Here is a 25,000-nt window from a genome sequence, read left to right as displayed (position 1 = left end):
TACGAGATCCCTCCACAAAAATCAGTAACAAGAGATAACAAGAATCCCAGTTCTACAACTTAAGTGAGCTGGTTTTGAATTAACAACAGAAAAAAGATCAGATTTGAGGTTATAATACCAAAAACTAGATCTTTCTAAAAACAAACAAGTACAGTCCTTTCTGCTCTCAAGTTCTAAAATATTCCAAAAACTAGTGTTGACATGGAAGACCTTAACAGACACCAGATACTTGCCTTATTAAAAAATAATAGCTACTCTTAACACAAACAGATGTTCAGGCATCCTCAGTGAAGCTTAAGATAAGTCTCCCATGATTAATTTCACATGTGAGAAAATTTCAGGCTGCAATCCATGAAGATGTTGTGAGTCCACACAGAGTTAATATAAGTATCTTCAGCTGAACTACAGATGGGTTACCAGATTACTAACACTTTGTCCTGCAGTCACTGTAATTTTTGCTGTCTTATTTAAAGAAAAAAAAAAGAAAAGGTGGGGAAGTAACCCCAAAATACCAAAACACATTTTGCCAAACTCAAAATTCATTTTCTCTCTAATTCTCTCATGACATGTGCTTCCTTACATGTCCTTGTTTGAGCGAGAACAGAACTAATTCTTTTCAGTGATTTTACTTTTCAGCTCAGCCTGTTCTAACTCACTGCACTTTCTGAAGTTCATGGCAGATTTTCACAGACACTGTCTGCTGTTAGCAGTGATAATGCTCCATGTTTAGAGGTACTACCAACGACTGAGGTGTGCAGAAAGGCTCTTGCTTGTATGTGCTCCTGTGCAGACCACACTGCTAAACCTTGTGTGCCATGTTGGGGTGCAGTAAGTAAGAGGTGTCACTTGCAGGGAGAAGCGAATAGGACAGGTGCCCTTAAACTGACCAATGAGAGATTCCATCCACGTATGTCAAAAGCTGAGGGATCACAAGGGTCAAGCCTCTTCTTCAATGGCTGGTGTCCAAGGAGGACTGGGTCCATTCTGCCTTCGATCTGATCCCTGTGTTCCTGAATCTAGGTCCAGAATCCAGCTGCTGAATGCAGTTCCTGTCTGGCAGTGAATTCAGTCTGGGGCTTCCCCAGTGCCTGCTCCACAGCACCAATGGTGATGGGGACCCAATTGCCATCAGGGGGTTGGGTTTGATATTGGGTTTGTATATGTTTGTATCTATTTCATTTTATGGTTATTATTTTCACTAAAGCTGTTTTAGTTTTCCAACCCATAAGTCTCTCTCCCTTATTCTCTTTCTCTTCTCCTTTGGGAAGGGAGAGGGGTCAATAAAGAGTGTCTATCATTTGTCTCGTGGCCAGCCCAGCCCCAGCCCTTACATTTTTATCAGCTATGAAACCCCCAGACAACTCTTTTCATGGTTTTCTAGTAAATTTCCACTTGCATCCTTTTTGCTACTAATTCTAGAGATGAATACTGCACAGCCCAACCTTTGCAGATTTTTAAAAATGAGGATATTTTAACAATCACAAAATGCTGGTTTTGTTATTGTATTTTAAAAACAGTCTCAATCACTCAGCTCTTTCCTGTGCAATGGATCCAATTTCCCACCAGGTCACTTCACAAAACAACATCGTTACAAAAGAGGAAATTTGAGAAATTAATATAACTGTAACAACAAAGCTGCTGTTGGGAAGAAAAGCCACCAGACCGTGTTCCTTACCATACACATTAACAGTAGTGGTTCTGTTGCTTGTCCCAGCCACGTTACTTGCCATGCAGGTGTAGTCGCCCCCGTCCTGCAGCCGAACCCTCTCGAGGTGGAGGCTTCCATCGCTGCGGACATGAACGTAGGGGTTGGGAACCAGCTGCCAAGAGAGTGATGAAGCATTTTACTGAAGAAACCACTCATTGATAATATTTACTTTGGGATGCAGCGTGGCTTTACTTGACTGTTTCACATTCTTAAAAATTATATGCTGCTGGAGAATTTACTAGAACTTTTCCTACCTTCCATTATTCACATAAAGCTTATTTTAAATAAGAATTTTGGTAGCACTTCATATTTACTGCTGGAGTGAGGCTGAGATCTGCAGCAGCAACTCTGCTCTGCCACAGCACATATAGAACTGCCATTAATGCCTATAATCGTGCACTCAAGCAGCAACAAATTTAGCTGAATTATCTTATTTCATTTTTTATTGGCTATCCCAATGCAATGACTTGTTCTACTTCCACAAATAGATTTAGTTTTTTAATTAACTTTTAACTTGCCATATCTATCAAGTAGAAGAGATCAGCTCTGAAGCATACCACTGTGACAGATAAGTGTGACTTTCACCACAGGATAACTTTAAAAAAAATTATATACCCTACAGAGGCATCAAAAAATCCCTTGAGCTCAGCAGCACAGACCGGCCTTGCTGAAAGGCTGTTAGAACACAGAATTGTCCCAGCCATGTCATGCTCAGAAAAAGCTGCATTCTTCTCTAAATAGAACCTACTCCAGCACTTTCCATGGAGTGTAACTTTTGCCCTGAGCTTACAATTGCAGGAAACTAGCCCTACTGTACAGGGGAATTAGTAACTCAAGGAGGAGGATCCTGCCAGTATTTCTCACAGAAGATACATCCTGTGCTACTTGCACTTACACAGTCTAAAGAAAAGGCCAACGATTCCCAGCAATACAAAACCTTAGCAGAAAACTCTAGCAAGCAAAGGGCCAGGTAGTGCCAGAGTTCTGCTTCGTGACAATAAATCAAAAGTTTTGCCATCATTTTTTAATCACAGCTGTGGAAAAAAAGGCTTTACAGAGAAATTAGCAAGCAAAATAAAAAGTAGACCTCTATAGGGATGTGGAAGTCAGTGATTTTGCTGCTATTAAAGAAATGAAATTTCACTCAGGTTGAGGGAGGGGATACTGCTCCTCTGTTCCACTCTGGTGAGACCCCACCAATAGCATTATGTCCAGCTCTGGAGCCTGCAGCACAGGAGAGAAATGGACCTCCTGCAGTGGGGCCAGAGAAAGCCACAACAATTAATCCAAGGGCTGGAAGCCCTCTCCTATGAGGACAGGCTGACAGAGTTGGGGTTGTTCATCTGTGAGAAGAGAAGGCTCTGGGGAGACCTTATTTCAGCCTTTTGGTACTTAAAGGGGAGCTATGAGAAAAGTAGGGAGAGGCTTTTTACATGGCCACATCGTGATAGGATATGGGCTAATGGCTCCTTGTTCCCAGTTTACCAGTCTCCTGAAGAACCTTTATTTATAGGCATAAAATCTACTAGTATATTCGTACAGCAACTTTTGTAAATTGAACCAAGTTGTTATTGTAGCTCGAAAGGTCAGTGGTGGATTTTCTCTGGCAATAGATCCTACAGGAAAGAAGCCAGTCTTACCACCATGCTGTTCTTTATCCACCTCCGGTCTGGAAGGGGGTTCCCAGCGAGCAGCACGCATGGCAAAGTGAGCTGCTGCCCCTCAATTACATTGGCTGTGGCTGGACTTACTCCAATCAGAGGTGTAACTTGAACAAAGGAAAGAATGAGAAGAAATCATCAGAATTTTTAATAAATCCATGTAAAGTAATAAATATGAATTTTTATTATTAGACCTGTCACTAATGATACGTGCAGCAGCAGCAGCTAAAGGGCTTGCAAAAGGTACTAAAAATATAGAGCAAGAAGTATTTCATACAATGAAAAATATGCAATATAAAGAGAAAGGGGAAAAAAAATAAAGGGATAAGAAAAATTTGTTGTCATCAATAAACAGCATGAGAGTTCCACCATACTTAATATTTCAACAAAAAATACCAGATGGGATTCTGGTATCTGAAATCTCAATGTTGCAAGCAGGAAAAAAAAGAAAGAAATGAGTGAAGGGGTAGGGTAGCATAGGAGAGAAAGGAAGCTGAAGGAATACACATACGATGATCCCAAGACTAAGGAATGCCAGCAAATGGAAGACATTGTCCAGCTGAAACTGGATCCAACCCAGTATTTCCCTGAAAACTCCTGTCCCTCTGATACCAAGCTGATACATTGTTTTTCCTTACTTGGGAAAAATACTAAAGAACAAAAGTAGCAAGTTTGGAAAGGACAAAAAATAAGTGGTAATTTCCTTTGAGCACAAAATGTTAAAAGATTAGAAGTCAATAGCCCAGCAGAAAATTCTGCATGCTCTGTAAAAAGCCAAGAGAAAGCTCTCCTAGGCACGTGCTTGGTAAAGTCATTTTAAGTAACGGGGATTAAATAATAGTTTTAATAGGTAAAAACAGGTCTTTCAAATTCTGCTAGAATTACAGACTCCCACTACATGTTTTCAGTTAACAAATGGTTTATTTGATGACAGATGAACTTCATCCTGATCCTCCCACAAATGTATACAGTCCATAGCATTGTTTTTCCTTTTATTGCCAATTGTCCAGCGGAGATAATAAACAACTCTGAAATAGCAGAGCTATTGTCAAAGCTGGACATTTACTGTCATCTTGGAGCTCTGAGAGCTCTTCCCAGTTATATCAACACACTGATCTAAGCAAGTTCATCGCTGCTGCTTTTCCCCCACCAAGCCACTAGCATTCATCACTATGGGGATTTTTCAGTCCTTCGTAAATTTACTTAGGAATAAGAAATAGAAGTCAGAATAAAGCATTTTAAGGTCCATGTTATAAAGTGTAGATGGAATTAATCCAAATTAATGTAGCCAGTCAAAAGACAATGCTTTAACATGAAAAAAATCACTGAAATTATAATATTCCATGCAAATGTCTTCTCAGTTTGCATGGACAACTGCAAGTGTATAAATACAACATACTGCTACATCACCCTGTATGTCCATAACCCACAGACTTCCTCTTTGTTGTACAAACACCACCACGTATCACCTCCCCCAGGCACTGAAATGCAGCCAGTGGTCACAGACATTAACCAGCCTTACCCAGTCCAGTTACTGTGATTGTGGCTGGCTGTGACTGAATCCTTCCAAACTGGTTCTCAGCTTCACAGATATAAGTTCCTTCATCACTGACCCACAAATCTAGAGGGAGGAAAAGAAGAGATCAAACTGCAGCATCTGAAATGATATTGAAAAGTCTGCAACACTTCGACACCCTATTATCTTTAATTTCAAATACTCAGTTTTGGCCAGATCATCCCTTTCCATCTGCCACCAAGTACAGAAGCAATGGCTGAGTATGAGCACGTGAGTAATAATAGCATTATATACATGTACATGACATTCTTCATCACTTTATCTATTGTATATACTTCAATATAGCATATAATAATGTGCACAAATAATACACAGTAGTACACTATAGATCTACATGTACATATGCCATCATATAGTGCACTGACTATGGAATACTGCTTACTACAGGCAGCAATGTGTGTCTGTGTGTGAGTAGACACCCACAAAATGGTACATAAGAAATGAGCTACTGCACTGTATGTAGAGAGGAATTACTACACCCAACCTGATTATGTCTACGAAAGAACAAAAAAGCTAATTAAGAAAAGATAAAAACACCACTTAGTGTAAGGGGGCTGAAATACTCCAAATAACTGATATTGCAAAGCCACTTGCAGAATTTGTAGTTATTCGCAAATTAATACTTGTGTAAAACAGTGAGTTTAGAAACAATTCTCTATAAATAAATAAATAAATAAATAGATCCATGACTCCTCAGTATCAACAGAGACCATAATCCACATATATTTAAGCAAAGGTGCAATAATTTCTATGACAAGTGAAGTCAATAACCAAACAACTGAATTCACAAACTCTTGGGAAAACAAACTGCATATCAAACGCTATGAAGTCAGAATCAGAAACAATCTGTGATAAAATCAAGTCTTTTCACAAAGTTCACAATGTTGTATAGTACAGTAACTTAAATGCATTGCGTATGCCCTATTTCTTTCTGGAATCTTTTTTTTTTATTACGTTTGGTCTACCTACTGTTAATAACTAGAGCTCCTGTTCTGAGTTGACTGATAGAACTGACTGCAAACGGTCTTGAGAAAAGGGGAGCACCGTTCGGCCGCCTCCACTTAACCTTTGGTTCAGGGTAGCCCTGGACGTAGCACGGCAGCGTGAGGTTGGAGCCGATCTCCGCCGATTCGTCACTGGGCTCCTGCGTGAACACTGGGGGAGCTGGAACAAAGGGGAGAAACCAGTACACAGAAAGTGAATAGGAGTTGCAACGTGACATTGGCATTCTACTTACATGGCTGATGACCTAAATTTAAAGAAACTAAACCATTCTAAAGAATGGTTTAATTTGGAAAAGGCCTTGAAGATCATCAAGTCCAACCATTAACCCAGCACTGCCAGGGCACCACTAAACCATGTTCCTCAGCACCACACCTACATGGCTTTTCAATCCCCTCCAGGGCTGAGGACTCCACCACTACCCTGACCAGCCCGTTCCAGGCCTTGACAACCCTTGTGGGGAAGACATTTTTCTTCACTACAACCTTTTTTTAGGGAGTTGTAGATGGCAAGGTGGTCTATCTGAGCCTTCTCTTCCCCAGGCTAAACAACCCCAGTTCCCTCACCCGCTCCTCACAAGACCCCTAGACCAGCTTCCAGACCCCTCGCCAGCTTCATGGCCTTTCTTTGGATGCACTCCAGCATCTCAATGTCCTTCTTGGAGTGAGGGGCCCAATTATTATTCTAACAACAGATTCCTAACTCTAGCAACCCCTTACACAAGCAGCCTTATGTGCTCTGTACTTACAATGGGGAGCTCAGAAATGGGCTAAACCAAAAAAAGTGAAGGTACAGCCACTCCCATCAGGTGAACACACATACTTAAGTGTTAGCATTGTTAAGTTGTTTGTCTCTTTCAAATGGCATTGCTCATTGCTTCAGAAAGTATGTGCCTGACAGGAACATGCATTTAATAAGATGTGATGTGTCAGGCCACAAGTAGTTAGAAAGAATGAGAGCAAGTGGAGAGGAAGGGCTAAGTTACAGTAACCTTATGAGTAACTTCAGCAAGTATCATATATCCTCTACTTGAAAGCTGTGTCAGGTTGAGGTTTGAGTAGTTTCCTTCTCTGCCTCTCTCTTCCACGTAAGAGAAGACTACGTAACTTTTATGCTTTGTAAAGCAAGAGTGAAGGAAAACTGGAATCCAAACAGGACAAGGAAATAGCAAACACAACCAAAAAGCTGCTCCCAGCATGCACACAGACTCACACGTATTTATGAGAAAGGTTCAGATAACCAAGGTACCAGGGGTCAGATACAGAAACACTGAAATTAGAGTATTTCCTGTCTAGGTTGCAAGCTACTTACATCCAACATCTAGAGTTATCCTTCCAGAAGCTCTCCCTGCATCATTGGTAGCCACACAGGTATAGTCACCAGCATCCAGGTCTTGTGTTTCCTGGATCTTCAAAAGACCCCGATGAGTATCGATAATGAGAAATGCTGATGCCCTCAACTCTAAGTCACCTAAATCCAGGCAACAAAAACAAACAAACCAGTAACTGAAATATAACAGGGTATTTATCAAAATTACTCCAGCAAAACAATGCCCACGTTTGAGATCAGTTCACAACGTGGCTGTATTCATTTAGCAGATGAGTACTTGGTCTTCAACTCAGCTGAGTGGAACAATTCATTACTACATTAGATACAATTCTTTGTTATTTAATTGTTTCACAAGGCGAACACAAACCCAAGTAGCTTTGGACAGTGATGAGCATTAGGACAGTGTGCCAGGCTGCATTTCTCCTTCCCAAATCAGAGGCTACATGTGGCAGCCACTTGTCTACCAGCTCTGTACCAATTTCAGAACTTCTCAAAACCTCAAAAACAGCTCTGCTACTTCTCAAGCTCAGCAGGAGCCACAATATCAATGTGTAACACTCAGAACTGGGCCACACGTACTCTAGGATGAGTATCAAAGCCCATTGACTCCTGCTTTTAAATACAAACCATCCATTAACTGCAATGAGTACAAAAGAAGCTTCCTTTGAAGGAAAGTTATTTGCAACCAGACCACTAGGAGTTTTGGGCTTCCCTCCAGCCACTGTCAGAGATGAAATCTTGGACTGGTTAAGCTATCTGTTGGCAGTATCTACCTAACAAGATTATTGGTTTTCCAGAAAAATCAGCAGGCAGGTGGTTTATACAACCACACACAGGAGTCAGCTGCTTTTTCTGAGAACACATGTTCAGTCTTCAGACATGGGATTCTCTGACTCCCATTTAACTCTATGAAAACTCCTGCACTTCTGATACCCAATACACTGCCTCACTGCTAAAGGAATTGCAGTACATGTCTCTGAGATTCCAAAGAAGCCACATACACAAATTCCCTCAGTGTTGCAAAGGAATATGAGCAAACATCCAATGGGAAAAACAGAAAACTGTTTTGCAATTTTTATAGCATATAGGTAAATGCTTCCTGACAGAAGAATTAACCTTGTTTACGTAGGCAAGAGGCTCAGTTTGCTTTTTTAATTAATTATGCTACACTATGTTAACTCACTGTATTTAAACAGGAGCAATAATTTATCCCCTAGAGGTCAAATGCCTTATTTACAGAATTTCACAGGTCAGCCACTATTTGAATACCACATAAAGCTTTTGAGAACATGAAGTAACTTCAAGATCATCGTTCTAAGTCTTTCTGCTAAAGTAAATAAGCTGAACACAAAGTAATAAGTGCACCTTTAAACCATTTAACCTGGGGGTGTGGGATCCCAGTTGTTTTACACTCCATAACAGTTGTGTCTCCAAGAGCAACCAGAATTTCATTTTGAACTATGGTCAGTGTTGGGCTCTCTAAAAAGAAACAACATAGAAAAAATTAGTTCCTCATGCAAAGCATACACCACTTTTAAGACACAAACCATCAAAGACTCTAGTTTTCTCTTGTTATATGGAAGAATATATGCACTAAAAGTCTGTCTTAAGAATGACATAAGGTGACAGATAAACACTAGGAAACATGAAAAAGTAACATCTGGCCCAGAGCACCTGGAACACACATAGGATACACAGGAATTTAAGGATCAAACTGGAGAAGTTTCAACATGTAGGAATTTACAAGATTAAGAGTGACTCTCCCTCTCTAGCCAGATCTGGTCATCAAGAATTTTAGTCCTCTGCTATTAACACAGTGCTTAGAGGACACAATTTGGATTAGAAATCCAGGGTGCTAAGCACACTACAGAAGTTTACAGAAACATGACTTCTTTTCCCAAGGCCTGCTCAGCTTTGCAAGCCTTTTCCACTTTAATAACTAATTCTGGGTATTTTTCTTAAAAACAGCCTAAGAAGAAACATTAATCCCAAAACATCATCTAACAATACTACTTGGATTTGAACACAAAACAAAATGGACATTAGGGATCTGTTCAATATGTTGTCTTAGTTTTTAAAAAAAATTTCTACCAACACTTTCTGCATAGCTATACTAATTTTAAGAGCTCCTCCTTGATGAGGTATTAGTTTGCTTTTTTAATTCCACTGTGTTGGTTCTTTTACTCACCGATGTATGTAAGGGTGGATGTCTGTTTCTCTGTCCCAGCTGAGTTACTTGCCAAGCAACCATAAATTCCTGCATCTTTTGGAATTGCCTTTCTTATAATTAAAGTGCCTTCTGGGGTCAGCCTATACCTGGGGGGACACAGGGGACCAACCAAAATGATCAGTTAAAGAAAAGAGGGTAAGAGTTCCATCCACACTCTAAGCACCAGCAGCAGCAGCAACATGATCAGGTGGGTTATAAACAGGTATTGCTGGTTTTTATCTCATATTAAACAATAATAGTAAAATTATTTACCAGAGATTATCAATGCATTTTGTGAAAAGCATTTAAATTAACCTTGTGAAAAGTCTTCTCAAGAAGAGAACTAAAGTATTTCCATTTTAGAGATAAGGAAATTTAAAGAGTTAAAAGCAAAGGTTGAAGTATTATTTCCAAAACTCATAGACTCCTGTGGAAAAAAATAGAGTATTTTGGCATTCTTCAAACCATCTTTCTTACATAAGCAAAAGATAAAAATAAAGCAAGATAATAACCCCTACCTGCTTGAGCCAACAATAAACATATCGTTGTGCGTCCACACTACTGTTGGCTTTGGATAACCTGTTGCAGAACACCTGATAGACACTTCAGAGCCTTCTGTGAAAGTCTGATTCTTAGGTGAAATGACAACCTTAGGTGGTTCTAACAAAAAAAAAAAAGTTAAAAATAGAAATTAAAAATATCAATTTAGAAAACCCTTGCAGATTGTTTATAATAAACACTTTATACACATTTTCAAACAGTTCTATAGTGAGAAAACAATCCTGACAAAGGCTAGAGCCCACTGGTCTCCTCCAGCACAGTAGACCCATCCCTCAGCATAAAACATGCCTATCTTTCCAAAAGTTAGTAAGTCAGGACTCAGGGTACAGAGATCAAATTACTTCACAAGCCTACATAGTTTTCTTTGTTCCAAGATGCAGAACTTGGAACTCCCAAATGTGGGCAAAAATTCTGATAAAAAGCTGCCAAATCCAAGCAAAGTTCACCAACGTGATCCATCAAGGTCACAAAGACAGGCTGGAAAAAGAAGCAGTGGTTCCAGGCCATCACTTTGAAAAGAAACTATGACAGCATTAGTGTTTTCACAGGGGTTCACCTTGAACATAATAATTATGTAATAATTAACTTAGAATTGTTTATGCATGCTTAAAACCAGTGAAGTGGCAACAGAGTCAATTTTGACCAATATAAGTAGAATTTGTGCAGACTCCTGAAACCTAAAGCTAATGACCACAAATCTTCAGGGACAGCAATGACAAGAATATAATCCAAGTGACAAAAGCAAGTCCATCTGAGCTACAGCTTGAAACTGGCTACTCTTAAATCAGTGGCATCGACCTTCACCTGGGGAGCTTTGCCTTTTGCTAATCACACCTTCTATAAACATGTGTCTCTTCACTAGCAGCCACAGACTGAAAAGCCTAAGCCTAACTGTCTCTTCTAGAGAGGCAAAACAGGTGTAACACAGAGGTACCCAAAGGTAGGGCTGCTCTGCATAGCTCATTTTTATTAGCTTCAGTGGGAACGACACCATCCAACAGGCCCATGTGATGTTTGACATGTTTTCATGGCTGCTAAGGAAAAATGTGTCTAAGAACCAGCATGCACAGTCTGTTGGTGTGTGGCAGAAGCCACCAAGAACAAGATGAAGGGGTGATGCTGTGCAACTTCCAGATGAATAGCATCAACCCTTCTAGTTCAGGCTGTCATAACACCAGAAACAATTCCAAGTGCTACTGCAAATGCCCCTTCCCTTCTGGAAGAATTAATACTGGGCCCTTTTCACTGTCACTGCAGGGAGGAAGATTATTTTTTAAGCTTTGTGTTGTAAAACCAATTGCTTAAAAAGCTGCTAACTAAAACCCACAGTGTTTCTCTGGCCTGGAAGAAGGACTTCCCTGCAGATGGCTGTGCTGCTTCTATGACACAGCGAGGCAGGTTCTGCCTCCTTGCAGGGCAGAAACATGGTGGGGGTTAATCAGCAGGTCTTTAAGCAAATGGCATCAAATCACAGAACTCAGAAGGCAGCCTTCCTCCCCCCATCTCAGCACATTTCACAACAGGGGATTAGTGACTGATAGAAAATGAGATAATGAGAAATTAAACGGTTTTCAAATGCTCAAACAACAAATTAAGAGAACAGATAAGAACAGCAGATCTCTTCAGCTTTTACAGGGAAGGGTTTATCAAGAGTAGCAGATGCTTGGGAAGTACAGGCTGGCAGGTCTCTAGACTATCGGGTCACATTCTGCTGATTTTAACAAGATGTCTGTGGCTCTGCAGGTCCAACTTCACTTGATAATACGGACTAATTACAACATATCACAGCTGCAGGGCAGGGGAGTCCCATGGGTATAAGACACTTTATTGCCTGCCACACAGTTACTATAGAATGATGTGCTCTAGCATACAACTTATTGAATAGGAGAGCTGAAATTTAGTTCTGAAATAGAGCTAGTTGTATACAAGCCATGGCCATAACTTTGATTTAACCTTTTTAGTATACTTTCATTAAAAATATTTGCACTGTGATTTGTGTTTGAGTTTCATGAATAATTCACATCTGTTAGTGATTCATGCAAACTTATCTACATGCCCCTGTAGAGCACAAAATCCCTCTTTCAAAGAGAATTGTAATTGCTGGTTTGGGGAAGCCCTTTGATGCAGAATGGGACCTGGTGCTCGGGGGAGCAGAACTATTACTGCCAGGACTTGATGATTCTGGTATTGGTCATTAACTAGATGCATGAGCTTGTAAAAGATTCTGAGATCTGCAAGTAAAAGTGTATGCAAAACCACACAGCTATGCTGCCAAAGAAAAGGAATAAATAAAACAAACAGCAACTAATTTTCACACTGTTGCAAAACTGCAAACACTGATGCATATAATGCTTTATTTCCTTTCTTACGTTTATGCCCACTAACCTTCCCCAAGTTCAGCAGTTTCTGACTTATAGATTTAATAAAAAGCTGCAGGGTTCTGAAAAGTCCCTCTTGTGTTTTGTAACAGTGCTGAAACCTCAGGGCTCGCAGAGAAAAGGCACCAGAGGAAGGCAGAGATGTAGTTCCAGAAGTACAAGGATTAAATCCAGATACAAGGGGGCAGGGAGAGGCAAGAAATGCCTGCGAGTCACAGAGCTGTCCTCAAGTGATTCATGATGTGCACAGCTTTCTTAGCTATTTTTATTTTGTTTTAAATCCTGCCAAGAAACACTGGGAGATATTCTGCCTGCTCTGGTCTTCAGGAAGGTCTCCTCTCATGCTGGTATTAGGAAACTGCTTGTCTCCAACAGCAATTACACATCGTGCTTTGGCAACACACCCTCATCTCTGCAGTTACTTTCACAGAATATTATCACATGAGCAGAAGGTGGTGGAAGAAATCTTTATATTTAACATATAAGCAATGAAATTAATTGGAAAAAGTCAATATACACAGTTTTAAGTCTAGCTGGTACCTTTAGTATTAGTGAGGCCACATTTGCCATTAATCATCTTGTTGTGTTTGTGCTGCCACCAGGCAGGCACAGAGAGTGATCAGAGTGATCACTTTTGTTCTTTGTATCATAGGGAAGAAGATTTGTACATGGGCAGGAGAATCATAAGCACCTTAGAGTGCCAACCCCCTTCAAGGCTGTAGAATAAAACTTTTTAAACAACACAGATCATGTACAAAGCTTCTGAACAGAAAGAAGATTTTTGGCATGATTATTTTTGGGGTGTGAAGCATTCACACTTTTAACTATTCTTGGCCCTAATATCCATTAAAACCACTTAAAACTGTTAAACTTAACATGAAGAAGGGACAGCAAACACCAAACTTTATTTCATACAACACAAAATGCCCTCTTATCACTCTTTATTAGCAAAAAAAAAGACTTATTGCCAAAGTTTTTTCACTGCTTTGTGTGTCTTTTTTTTTTCCTTCTCTTTCTTAATAGAAGTTCTTCCTCAAACGCCACCCTGGAAGTGATATTTGAGTCACCACTTATAAAGGATCAATATTTTTCTGTACCACCCTCACGATTCTTTCTTGCCTCTTACACTAAGAGTATTTTTGGAAAACTAAATGATTCAAACTATTCACCTGGTGAGTAATGCATTACCAAAGCTAAAGAAGAACAACTATTTCAATGTATCTAGATCAAAAAATAACCATGTAAAACACCACCACTGCAGCAGTTCATACACGTTTGCTGCATTTTTTTTCCAAGGGTTTGGTTTTTGCAAAATTTCACTTCTTTGAGACCTTGCAGTAAACATCCAGACCCTCCTACATGCACCCAGCTACCAGGAGAGAACAGATGGAGCTCCATCCCTGTGTCCAGCCTATTCACTAAGAGTTCTCCGTAGTCCCAGCCCACTCTTGTCAGCACCAATTAAAGAGTCTGAACTGACCTACCCGAGCTCCTAACTACCAAGATACTGCCAGAGCAGATGCTTATCACAAGGCCCTGCTTTTAGTATCACAGGAACTGTAGTGTTGGAGTGAAAGCTTAATTCTCTTTAGGCTAAAGTCCTGCGTGACCACAGCACTGCCTATGAATTCCTGGGTTACTGTGAGCTTTAAGGCTATGCCTCAGTTTTTCCACGTGGAAACACATAAAGGGAAGTGAATGGCTTTGATCTCTAAATGTCTAAAAATCTACATTCTGTTAGTGTCAAGAAGGTGTTGGGGGGTGGGGGGGTGGAATATCCACCTCTACTATTTTCATAACTACTAACATATGTCCCTGAGTGAGGGAGAAGACTGGGGTTATGAGACTTCCTCCCAGAACATAGGTTTCCACTTTGATGTCAGATCAGGCACAGAATTCACATTATAGCCCGTGTTATGAAATAATAACAGACATACACATAACCTGTCACTGCATTCACTAAAGGAATCCTCTGCATTCATCTGATTTTGATTAAGTTGAAATCAGATTTAGCAATATACTCTGGAACTAATATTCAATTTGACTTTACACTTTTTTTCACAAGCCAAATGAAAGCAGCAGAGAAGAAAAATTGCACATAAACAGAAAAACTGACAAAAGCTCCTGTTCGAATAGCAAGCCGAGAACAGATTTCTTACAGCATAAATACAGATCAAAACACTCAATAGGGATAAACAAAAAGTAGCCTTCAGCATTAATCAACCAGCCGCATTCATCTGTACTTTTGGCATCAACTAAGTGACCCCAATTAAAAAGGAATATTGTCTTTGGACGTTTTTATCTTGCACCATTCACTCGCCAGCCATCTCACTTAGCTGCCAAGTTCCCAGTGATCTCCCTCCCAAACCACCCTCGGCCATACACACACAGGGTGTGCCATGCTCCATCATTCCCTGCTCTGGCACTCTGCAAAGGTGACGCCCCACCACAAACCACGGAAACATCTGCTTCCACATCTGCTTAGCCCTTCACTCAGGTGAACGACACACAGCAGGAATAGTCATGGTTGCTTTTGCAAGACTCTTCCAATCATGTATGTAACTTCTGTAGGGCAGAGATGGAACTTCACTGGGATCTTCTTGTTCTTCAGCCAGGGAGTATGCACAAGCTGCAACTTGACCAACAGCAGCCCCTGCTACCACAAGTTGATCTGTTGTGATAGAAGAAACACCGTGGCCAGTGATTAGGGCAGGGATTGTCCCCCTGTGCTCAGCACTGATGAGGCCATACCTTGAATACTAGCTTTAGTTTTGGGCCCCTCACTCCAAGAAGGACATTGAGGGGTGGGAGTGCATCCAGAGAAGGGCCACGAAGCTGGTGAAGGGCCTAAAGCACAAGTCTTGTGAGGAGCAGCTGAGGGAACTGGAGTTCTTTAACCTGGAGAAAAAGAGGCTCAGGGGAGACCTTCTCACACTCAACAATCCCCTCAAAGGAGGTTGGAATGAGGCGGGTCAGTTTCTTTTCCCAAGGAAGAACAGACAGGCCAAGAGGAAATGGACTCAACTTGCATGAGGGGAGGTTTAAGTTGGACGTGAGGAAAAATGTCTTCCCCACAAGGGTTGTCAAGCCCTGGGACAGGCTGCCCATAGAAGTGGTGGAGTCCCCATCCCTGGAGGGATTTAAAAGCCATGTAGATGTGGTGCTGGGGCACATGGGGCACCTGAGAGTGCTAGGTTGACAGTTGGACTCACTGATCTTAAAGGTCTCTCTCAACTAAAACAATTCCATGACTCTATAATACTCTATACAGCATGCACACCAGCACCAAGCAGTGTCCTGTGAAAGCCAGCAGGGGAAGGAGCACCCATTTTCTCTCTGTAGGCAAAAGAACTACTTCCCAAAAAAACATTCAGATATGCACCAAAGTTGTCTGGACACAGTCCTCCTGGAAAGGTCAGCTTTCTTATAGCTACAATTACGATACTTCCTTTTGCTTTTTATCAAATTATTAAGTATCCTTCAAGGAGCTGGTTTCCAAGAGAGTCATACAGTCTATTGCCTCTGAATCAGAGGTTTGGGTAGGTCAGAATACACCTAAATGTACTGACTTCTAAACATGTTACTCTTCTACGCCTTCAAAACTCCTCTTAGAAATCTTTTTAAAGACACACATTTTATGTGTGAAAACAGCAAGAAAATAGTGAACAAGAAATAAAATTACAGAAATGAAGATGCAAGACACTAATCTTCTCTTTAATACCCTGATTTCTTTTATCTTTTCCAGCAACAAGAGGCTAGTTTCTGAAAAGCAGCTTCATTGATTGATTCAAGCATTGAGCCTGCTATGAATGACTGCACCCAGGATATGTACTGACTCAGATCTTCCTTTTGAAGAATACTGATTTTTGCATCAAAGAACATTGCTGAGAGTTCAGCATTTTACTTCCTGCTCTAACAGGGCTGGAAGTGGCACAGTAATAGCAGATTTGAGGTAGCAACTTTAAAATATGCAGCTTGGGGAAAAAAAAAAAAAAATGACTCATCTTCTCAGACAGTTCCAAATAACAGCCTAGTAAGAAGCAGAGAAGGCACTGAACTGCTTTTCATTCTTTAGACACCCTGCATTTAGTTCACTTTCTAAGTTTGAAATAGCAAGTAAAGCAGTAATACTTTAATTTTATTATCTTTCTTGTTTTCTCTGTGTTTAAAGAAGTCAGTCTAGTGTGACAAATTTCTCCTTGCCCATTATCACAGCATGCATCCAGGAGTCTAAGTGAATGATACCCACACAATCAGTTATATAGAGATATGAAAGACTAAGAAATTTATTTCCATACTGTGCCTTTTCAGAGAAAAGAGCAGAGGAAATCTGGGGAACAAAGCACTGAGCTATGCCAAGGAGGTAATCTACCTTTTGTCCATCCAGGCAGTCTCTTCCCTAAAACTATTCCAGATTTCAGTACATTCACACTGTTCAATCAGTTGTGGCTTCTGCTCCTCGTCTGGGGTGTATCTGAGCACTAGCACTGCTGTGGTTTGGCCAAGTCACATACACTGTCTCCTGGGAAGCTGGTTTTCAACCTGGATTTCAAGCTCTTAGTTCACTAGGAAGTTTTCACAGCAGCTCCCTACAGCAGACATCACACTCTCTTTTGTCAGAGGGCTAACAGGTCCCACTTGTGTTTCATATCTCCTGTAGTCAAGTCCATTCACATGGTAGGACAGCACTCTCGTCACATATTGGCTTGGCAGAAGATGACTTAACAGACTTATCACAGCAATGACAATTCTTCAATGCCCAAAGTCAAACATACACTTTGTTTCTTAGGTGGACAGGTGGAACACAAAATATATGTGCTTATTTCTTCAGGTGCAGCTTAGGTGCTTCTAGCACTTAGCTGCTAGCACAGAGCACTCTCAATTATTTAACAGTGCTACTTGTACACGATGTTAAAATGCCTTTCAGTTGTGATGGTGACGCCAAACAGGCATTTCAATATTTTTAAATGTTCAACAAAGTAGCAGGTAAAGAAAACCCACCGTGCTATGGGCAGAGCAGTAACTGCAGCACGTATGGTTTTATTTCACCTGTACATTCAGATCAAGGAATACATCTGAGTAACATGCTGCCCTACATGCTGCTCACCCATCAGCTCCATGCACAGCAGCTGGCACTCGGTTACCTCAGATGGCTCCCAATAAGATGGATGTTCAGAGTTGTCTCAATTCCTGTTAATCAACTGCTGGAATTCATCATATGCTGAGGTTACTAAACTCAAACTTCTCTACTAATTGACAACACAAACATAAGCAAAAGCTGTAAAAGTTTCTACATACTATACAGCTGTGTTGTAGGGGCAAAACAGTCGCAGTCATTAAAAGAAGTGCTTCATTGTCTACTCTTATGTACTCACACCAGAAAACATGCAAAGCTACCATAAAAATCACATTTAGAATCACTTGAATTTCAGGGATGGGAGTTTAGAGTATTTGAAGTTCTTGGAGGGGGAAGGAAACAACAAAAAAAAAACATCACCACAAAGCAACCTCTTCAGTATATACACTGTTTCAATTAAAAGTTAAAAAAAAACATCCAAACAATTTCCTCAAATATCCCTTGCAAATCAGTATCGCTTATGGGTGTCAAAACATCAAGAACAAAACATCAAGCTACCACAGCATGCTGCATTAATTCAACCTAATAAACATGCATAGAGAAAACTCATATTTTGCCTACAAGTCTGTAACAAACCCAAAAGAGAAAGTGCACAAGCTCATGGAATTTCTCTCACCAGTGAGAAATAGCTCATTGGAAAGTTTATAGGATCACCGATGTTTCACGCTCCTGGCCAATCTCCAGCCTCACACAGCTGCTGTATGCTGCTGAAAAGTTATATATAGCACCTGAAAAAGTAGCAAATGCCTTCACAAATTCATTTATAAGAGCAATAAGACATCTGTTGGGAGGATTTGAGCAATTTACTCCCTGTAGGCACCATTTAACAGGGTTCAAAGATCAGCATGTGCTTCAAAAGTTAGTCATAGCGCTCAAGTAAGCACCAACACAATCCGAGAAGGCTGGAGAGTTTATCACAGAATCCCAGCAGGGCAGGGGTTGGAAGGGACCTCTGGTGATCATCTCGTCCAAGCCCTCTGCTAAACGAGAGTCACCCAGAGCAGGTTGCACAGGATTGTGTCCAGGCACGTTTGGAACCTCTCCAGAGAAGGAGACTCCACAGCCTCCCTGGGCAGCTTGTCCCAGGGCTCTGGCACCCTCACAGCAAAGAAGTTTTCCCTAATGCTTAGGTGGAACCTCCTGGGTTCGAGTTTGTGACTGTTGCCCCTTGTCCTGTTGCTGGGCACCACTGAAAAGAGTCTGGCCCCATCCTCTGGACCCTTTAGACACTGAGAAGTATTGAGAAGATCCCCTCTCAGTCTTCTCCAGGTTAAACAGCCCCATGTCTCTCAGCCTTTCCTCATCACAGAGATGCTCCAGTCCCCTCAGCACCTCTGTAGCCTCTGCTGGACTCTCTCCAGTAGTTCTTTCTCTTGAACTGGGGACCTCAGAACTGGACACAACATTCCAGATGTAGCCTCACGAGGGCTGAGTAGAGGGGTAGAAGAACCTCCCTCAACTTACTGGCCACACTCTTCACTCCACAGAGCTGCTTTCCAGCAGGTCAACCCCTCACCTGTACTCGTGCATAAGGTTATTCCTCCATAGGTGCAGGACCCTACACTTGCCCTTATTCTGCTTCAAATTTGTAACAGTGCATTCTGTGACCTTTCAGAGTGCTCTGAGCAGTGTATCAGCACTCCAGAAACAGGCACAGGTTTTAAACAGGATCTTCACCTAGCTGTGCTCACTATTCCTGGGGGACAGTTAATGACTTACTGTAGTATGTTCTTCACACAGAACATGAAACTGGGGGAGAAAGTCAATGCTCACTCAAGACTTCAGTCTGTATTTGTACAGCTGCTGGCACAAAAACCAGATGAATGTCCTCTTTCAGGAACAGCAGCACCAAACTCAAAGCTTTCAAAGCAAGGGTTTACTACAATCCACTTAAGCATGTATAGCAGATGCTGGGTTATTTTTAGAGCTAGTGACATTTTTTTTCTCTGCCTTAAGTCCCACTCCAGAAGGAAAATGGGGATGAAAGCAATGTTTATTCTCTTGTGATCCAAAATTCAGAGATCTATATGGAACCGTGCCAACACAATAAAGGGCTTCAATATGAATTTAATTTGACATTCTGAATTAATTGCAACTACACAAAGCATGAACCATCTCAATCTATTACCCAGACTTCCAGTTTCCTTTTTCAGAATGTTAACAATGACAACCCTATAAAGCTTTTTTTCTTGTATATATAGCTGGATCCTTTAGTCTTTTACTGCCCAATATAAACTGTTCCTTTGAATACTATTCTAGACTATCAAGCACTACAGGTTGTACATGACAAAATCAGACACCAGAATACCTCCAGAAATCTGACAGAAATCATTTTCTCCAAGCTAACAAACGTTCACAAATAATGGTACATACAACCATCCTGATACCACTCAGGTTCTGCATATAGCATCTGGAAGGTGGGCAGTAGAAGACTTTTTCTGGGCAAAAAGAGCCAGGCACTAGTGCAGAAAGCTGAACTTAGCTGCAGCTTAGCATTTTCTACGTATTTACTCTGTTCTAAGCATGTTTCCTACGTATTTCTTCTAAGTATCTTTCATCAGAAATGAAAGAAAATACAACTCAGACTCCCAATTAAGCTTGTCTAAACTGTCCAAGAGGGTTATCTCAGACATGCTTTAAAGCTGTTAGCAATACACGGACCTGCCAAAACACAATTCCCAACTATTTGATACAATCATTCTACATATATAAGTGATTTGAAACTCAACATTCTGCTGTGGCAGCAGGAAACTTCTTTAACTTTACTACTAAAATAAAATAAAATAAAAAAAAAAACAATCTGCCAGAAGTAATTTGGTTATTGTGTTAAAGCTCCCAGCTGGTCTACAGACATTAGGGAAGAAATTCTAGATCCCAGGAAGAGATTAACAAGGGAGAGGGGCACTTCTCTTGCTGCTTTTGACATGCTTGAATAAGTGTGTTGATGGAAAAATCCTGCAGAATTCAAAACTAATTTTTCCAAATGTATAGGTGTTGAGTTTTTTTCATGGCTCTTTCCCCTTCAGCCTTGCTAGAAATTTAACAGTTTTAAGTCTGCTGTAGCCACCGAAGGGGAACTCAAACAGACCAATGAAGAAACACTTCATTGTGCTGTATTTTTTAACAGGCCCAACATAATTCGTTGCACACCTACTTATTCCACCTTAGTAAACCAGTATGCTCTTCCTATAAGAAAAAATACATCCTATTAGCAAGTGTTACAACTCTACTTTTGACCTTTCTGTGTTTTGGAGCACCTTAATCCAGGCAATTCCACTGATTTTTTTTATTTCTTTTTTTTTTTCTCATGAGTCCAAGTTTTCCACTCATTAAAGTGCTAGAATTACAACAGCAAAGTTAACGAATCTACCCACTCTGCACAGAATATGACCCAGTACCAGTGGCAAGCAGAGATCCTCACCTACAAGCAGACAGAACAGCTTTATTACTAAAATATTCTGAGTCCTGTCTCTTCCTACCCACAGATGGGCAGTTAAGAACCAAAGGTTCAAACCTCAAAATTACCAAGGCAAGTGGTGAGAAAGCTGCAGTACTCAAATATTTAAAGGATTAGCTCCAAGCCAAATTACTGCATTTATATACTTTTTTTAAAAAAAAAAAAAAAAATCCTCGTATGAAGCAACTGCACAGTATCTAGACCTTGTTTGGACTCAACTATGCTGTTTTTTTTCAGTTCTGACATATTTTGACATATCCTTGCCTACATAAAAATCATCATTAATTCCTAGCTTGGCACTACAAAACAGATACAATAGCTTAATACACAGAAAAACTTAGAAGTACTATTTTGTTATAAAGAGACATAAAATAATCCAGATGAACACAGAAACTTTCACCATTTTACTTACGCATATGTAACTACAGTTACATGCTGAAAAAAAAAAAATTGAAAATAATAATCCACATAACTAGCCCATGAAATCTCTCAAAGTAGAGGCTGGCTACAAATACTGGGGAGTGGTGGGGGGGTGTGTAGCCATTTCTGTGCTCTACTCTTTAGGAGATACTAACAACAGAACTACCTCAAGCTGCCTTCCCTTGCAGAGCAGTTAAGTTGGGAGTTACAGGAGAAGGATCAAACCCTGTCACAGAGACACACAGCTCAAAGCAACCTCACAAAAGGAGTACTAGTGCTGTTCAGTGACTCCCACCACCACTTTAAAACATGGAAGAACTACAAAATATTTTTCCAGTCTCCAGGTGGTTTTATCAACAGGTATAAATTAAAATACAAAAGTTGCTAAGAGAGACAGCTCACAAGACAAATATAAACCATGAAAGAGTAAGTTTAACATGCAATTTCCTTGTTACCTTGCACCGTAAGGAAGACTGATGCTGTGGTAGATCCCCCCTCATTAGAAGCGATGCAGCTGTACTTGCCAGCATCCGTGAACTTCACAGCCTTCACCTCTAAAGACAGGTTGCTCATCACCCTTATTCGCAGGGGCTCCTTCAGCCTCACATCCCTGCCACTCCTCTGCCAGGTGAGATTGTACCGCACCGTGCTCAGGGTGAGGCAGGTCAAGATGGCTCCTTCACCTGGGACAACGGTGACGTTATTGGGAACCTGAATCACGGGCGGGGGCTCTGCACAGAAGAAAGCACAGAATAAAGAACAAAATTGTAAGAGGAGAAGATTTAGGAAACTTTGCTTCATTTGTGGATTCTTGATAAACAACTTCAAAGACGCTCTAGTGTAAAAAAAACAAGAAAAAAAATTAACATTGGCTTAGTATTTTGTTTTGTTTCAAATTGTGAGGCCATGAAACAGAACCCAGGGCAACATCACCATTCCCAGATTCTAAGCCAACTGCCATGAGTTTACATCACAAGAACACACTCAACTTAGGTCAAAACTACCATATCTCCTAGGGTGAAAGGTCAGGTCACGCATGAGAGAGGATGCAGCACTGTGTTCTGTTAGCTCATCTCACACTGGAGAGAGCCAACAAGAGGTCAGAGGGCCACAGCAATAGAAGGAAGAGACAGGGCCACCTCTAGGTCTGAGTCTGACCTCTGACTGAGGGGTCACCACACATGATGGGATTGAGCTATCCACTAGATTTTTACAGGCCTTACATGAAAACCAAACAACAACAACAAAAAAAAACACACAAAAACTCCTAACCAACCAAAAAAAAAAAAACAAAAACCAAAAAAACAAATTAAACAAACCCACATTACTAGCAAGCTGTCCTTACAGGAACAATGAAACCAACTCAACATCTGCTCTAAGCATCATCACCAAGTTCTTTCCCTGATGGTTTGTATAAAGGAATGTAGAAGGAGAGGGCATCTCTCCCTCTAAGTTTACCTGATCAGGGACCTTGCCAAATGGGGTAAGGGGAGGGAATGCACACGGTAAACAGAGACACAGACCTGACAGACAAACAACAGCACAGACAATGACAAGTAAACAAATTTCTCCATACTCACTGACGGGCTAGCAAGAAGCTACCAGCATCATTTCAAAGAGGGGCCAACCTGGACTTTGCAACTGATAAAAGACACAAACCTGGGGGTCCCATATATGGGAGGAAGCTGTTGAACTATGCAGATGGCTGAAGGAATCTGCAAGGGCAGTGAATCAGGGAGGAGCAGGCAGAGAGGGACATAAAAGGGGCCTGTGGCATGTAAAAAACCTACAGTCAGTGCTCTTGTTTGGCTGAGCCCTGCCCCTGACCACCACAAGCTGCCCTCTCTTCTTCTTAAATCTTTTTTAACTCTCTGTCTCATCTCCCTACTCTTTCTCTGTGTCCTGCAAGGACTAAGTGCCAGCTAGTGGGGGAACTGGAGGGGAATGTGAATGAACTGCGTGCCAGCTATTGGAGGCAGAACAGGGGCTGCAGGTACCCCAGGCCTGTGGCATCAGCTACTGGAGGGACTGGGGTCTGAGTACCAGCTACTGGAGCAGGTGAGGATGGTGGGCAATTCTGTACCTCAAAGCTCAGGTAACCCAATTACCTACTGCTTCCTATCTGTACATATTTTATGTTGTAACTGTCACTATTTGTTACTTGCTTTCCAGTCTACTCATCTGTACGCTTCTATCACACTCTTGGAAGAAAGCAGCTGCAATAATTCTGTACTGGAATTAAACTCTGAAACCACAGATGCTTAAAATAGGAACAGTCATCCTGATCCTTCTTGAGATATTGCTGATATACGAGGAGGCAACATTTAAGTGTTTGAGAAAGAAAATTGCACTATGCATCACTTCATGCATTCCCATTAAAACTATACAAATTCCACTTGGTTTTCCCCAGGATAGTTCTTGAAAAAAGAAAGATCTGCAATGAGTAATATTCTGAGTGGGATGCTTTAGCAGAAATGAGACAGCTGTAAGAGCAAGACCCAATCTGTATCAGAACACACCAAAAAACAATTATCCTAGGAAAAGCAGGGATAAGATGGAATAAAAAAAAGTCTATATACTCTTAATAAATAAAGAGTGGGAGTTAATCCTAAACTCAGGCAGACACAGCTTCTCCTCATTTCAGTCTCTTGTGGAGTCTCAGATGAGGTTCACAAGCTTTATGCTAGATGAAGACCAGTACAGGACTAAAATCCTTATATTTTGAATTTCAATCCAATGAGGCACAGCATCTTTCAGACTAGAGTAGCCTCTTAACACAGCAATCCCCCAGCCAAACTCTAAGCTGAATTTAGACCACTTCTTTAGTGGCATTTTAGTTGAGGTGCTGCACAAGCTAACAAGCCATTTGACATTTTAAAGATTTGTAAGACAAAGTCCAACTCAAGTGTTTGCTTTTTCTGATACTAGAAAATGTTGACATAGTCCCAATACCTTTCACGCAGCAGTTGACAAAATGGATTATCTGTGATATACTGTCTGTCAGCTGGGCAAACTAAGAATACTTGAAAAGATTGTTTACTTTCCTTAGAGAAGAAATTTCAAGTCATTTTCTTCCAAATATTTGTACACAAGGATTTCAAAGCATCCCCCTCACATTAATCCTCTGCATGGCTCAGAACACTAACTGCTCGTGTTTACATAGTGAGTCAGTCTCAGCCACTCTCTCAGTGCTCTGTAAATAAGAGGATACAGGAATTTTCTCCCTCTTCCCTCTCATTTTTCAAGTACTACCAATATCAGAAGGAAAAAAGTCCAGACTCTCTTTCAGTTTGCTCTGTATGAAGGAGGATGGTTGCAAAGTTCAGACCCAGAATCTTTTGCCCACAGTTTCTGGGGCAGAACATAACAGCTTAACGTCCTCCAAAACATGGTTTTGAACAGGGATATGGGAATACCCTAACTGCCTGAAGGATTTTCATAGCCAAAATATAGAACAGAGTTGTAGAGCTAGAACTTGGGTAAGCACTGATGTCACTGTTGTATTCTACTCGAGTACCCTGTGTGACTTAAATGATGTTCCTCTCCTCAAATTTACCACATG

The 25,000-nt window shown here is 40.9% G+C and overlaps 1 protein-coding gene across 1 annotated transcript in view; it reads right to left on the bottom strand.

Moving 5' to 3' along the window:
* The window catches only part of LOC103771402 (hemicentin-1-like), a gene marked incomplete at both ends in the record, with an annotated part of 82,650 nt that overhangs the window by 49,641 nt on the left and 8,009 nt on the right, over positions 1 to 25,000 (bottom strand). The window contains 9 exons of the mRNA XM_008938698.1: positions 1,676 to 1,820; positions 3,349 to 3,476; positions 4,892 to 4,990; positions 5,915 to 6,109; positions 7,259 to 7,417; positions 8,642 to 8,755; positions 9,465 to 9,592; positions 10,004 to 10,145; positions 21,894 to 22,169. Of these exons, the coding sequence (XP_008936946.1) occupies positions 1,676 to 1,820; positions 3,349 to 3,476; positions 4,892 to 4,990; positions 5,915 to 6,109; positions 7,259 to 7,417; positions 8,642 to 8,755; positions 9,465 to 9,592; positions 10,004 to 10,145; positions 21,894 to 22,169 (1,386 nt within the window). The remainder of the gene's footprint in view (positions 1 to 1,675; positions 1,821 to 3,348; positions 3,477 to 4,891; positions 4,991 to 5,914; positions 6,110 to 7,258; positions 7,418 to 8,641; positions 8,756 to 9,464; positions 9,593 to 10,003; positions 10,146 to 21,893; positions 22,170 to 25,000) is intronic.

The sequence above is a fragment of the Merops nubicus genome, unplaced genomic scaffold (genome assembly GCF_000691845.1).
Source record: "Merops nubicus isolate BGI_N331 unplaced genomic scaffold, ASM69184v1 scaffold8294, whole genome shotgun sequence".
Taxonomy (NCBI): Eukaryota; Metazoa; Chordata; class Aves; order Coraciiformes; family Meropidae; genus Merops; species Merops nubicus.
Note: the sequence above shows the minus strand (reverse complement) of the source record. Positions and strands in the feature narration are given on the sequence as shown.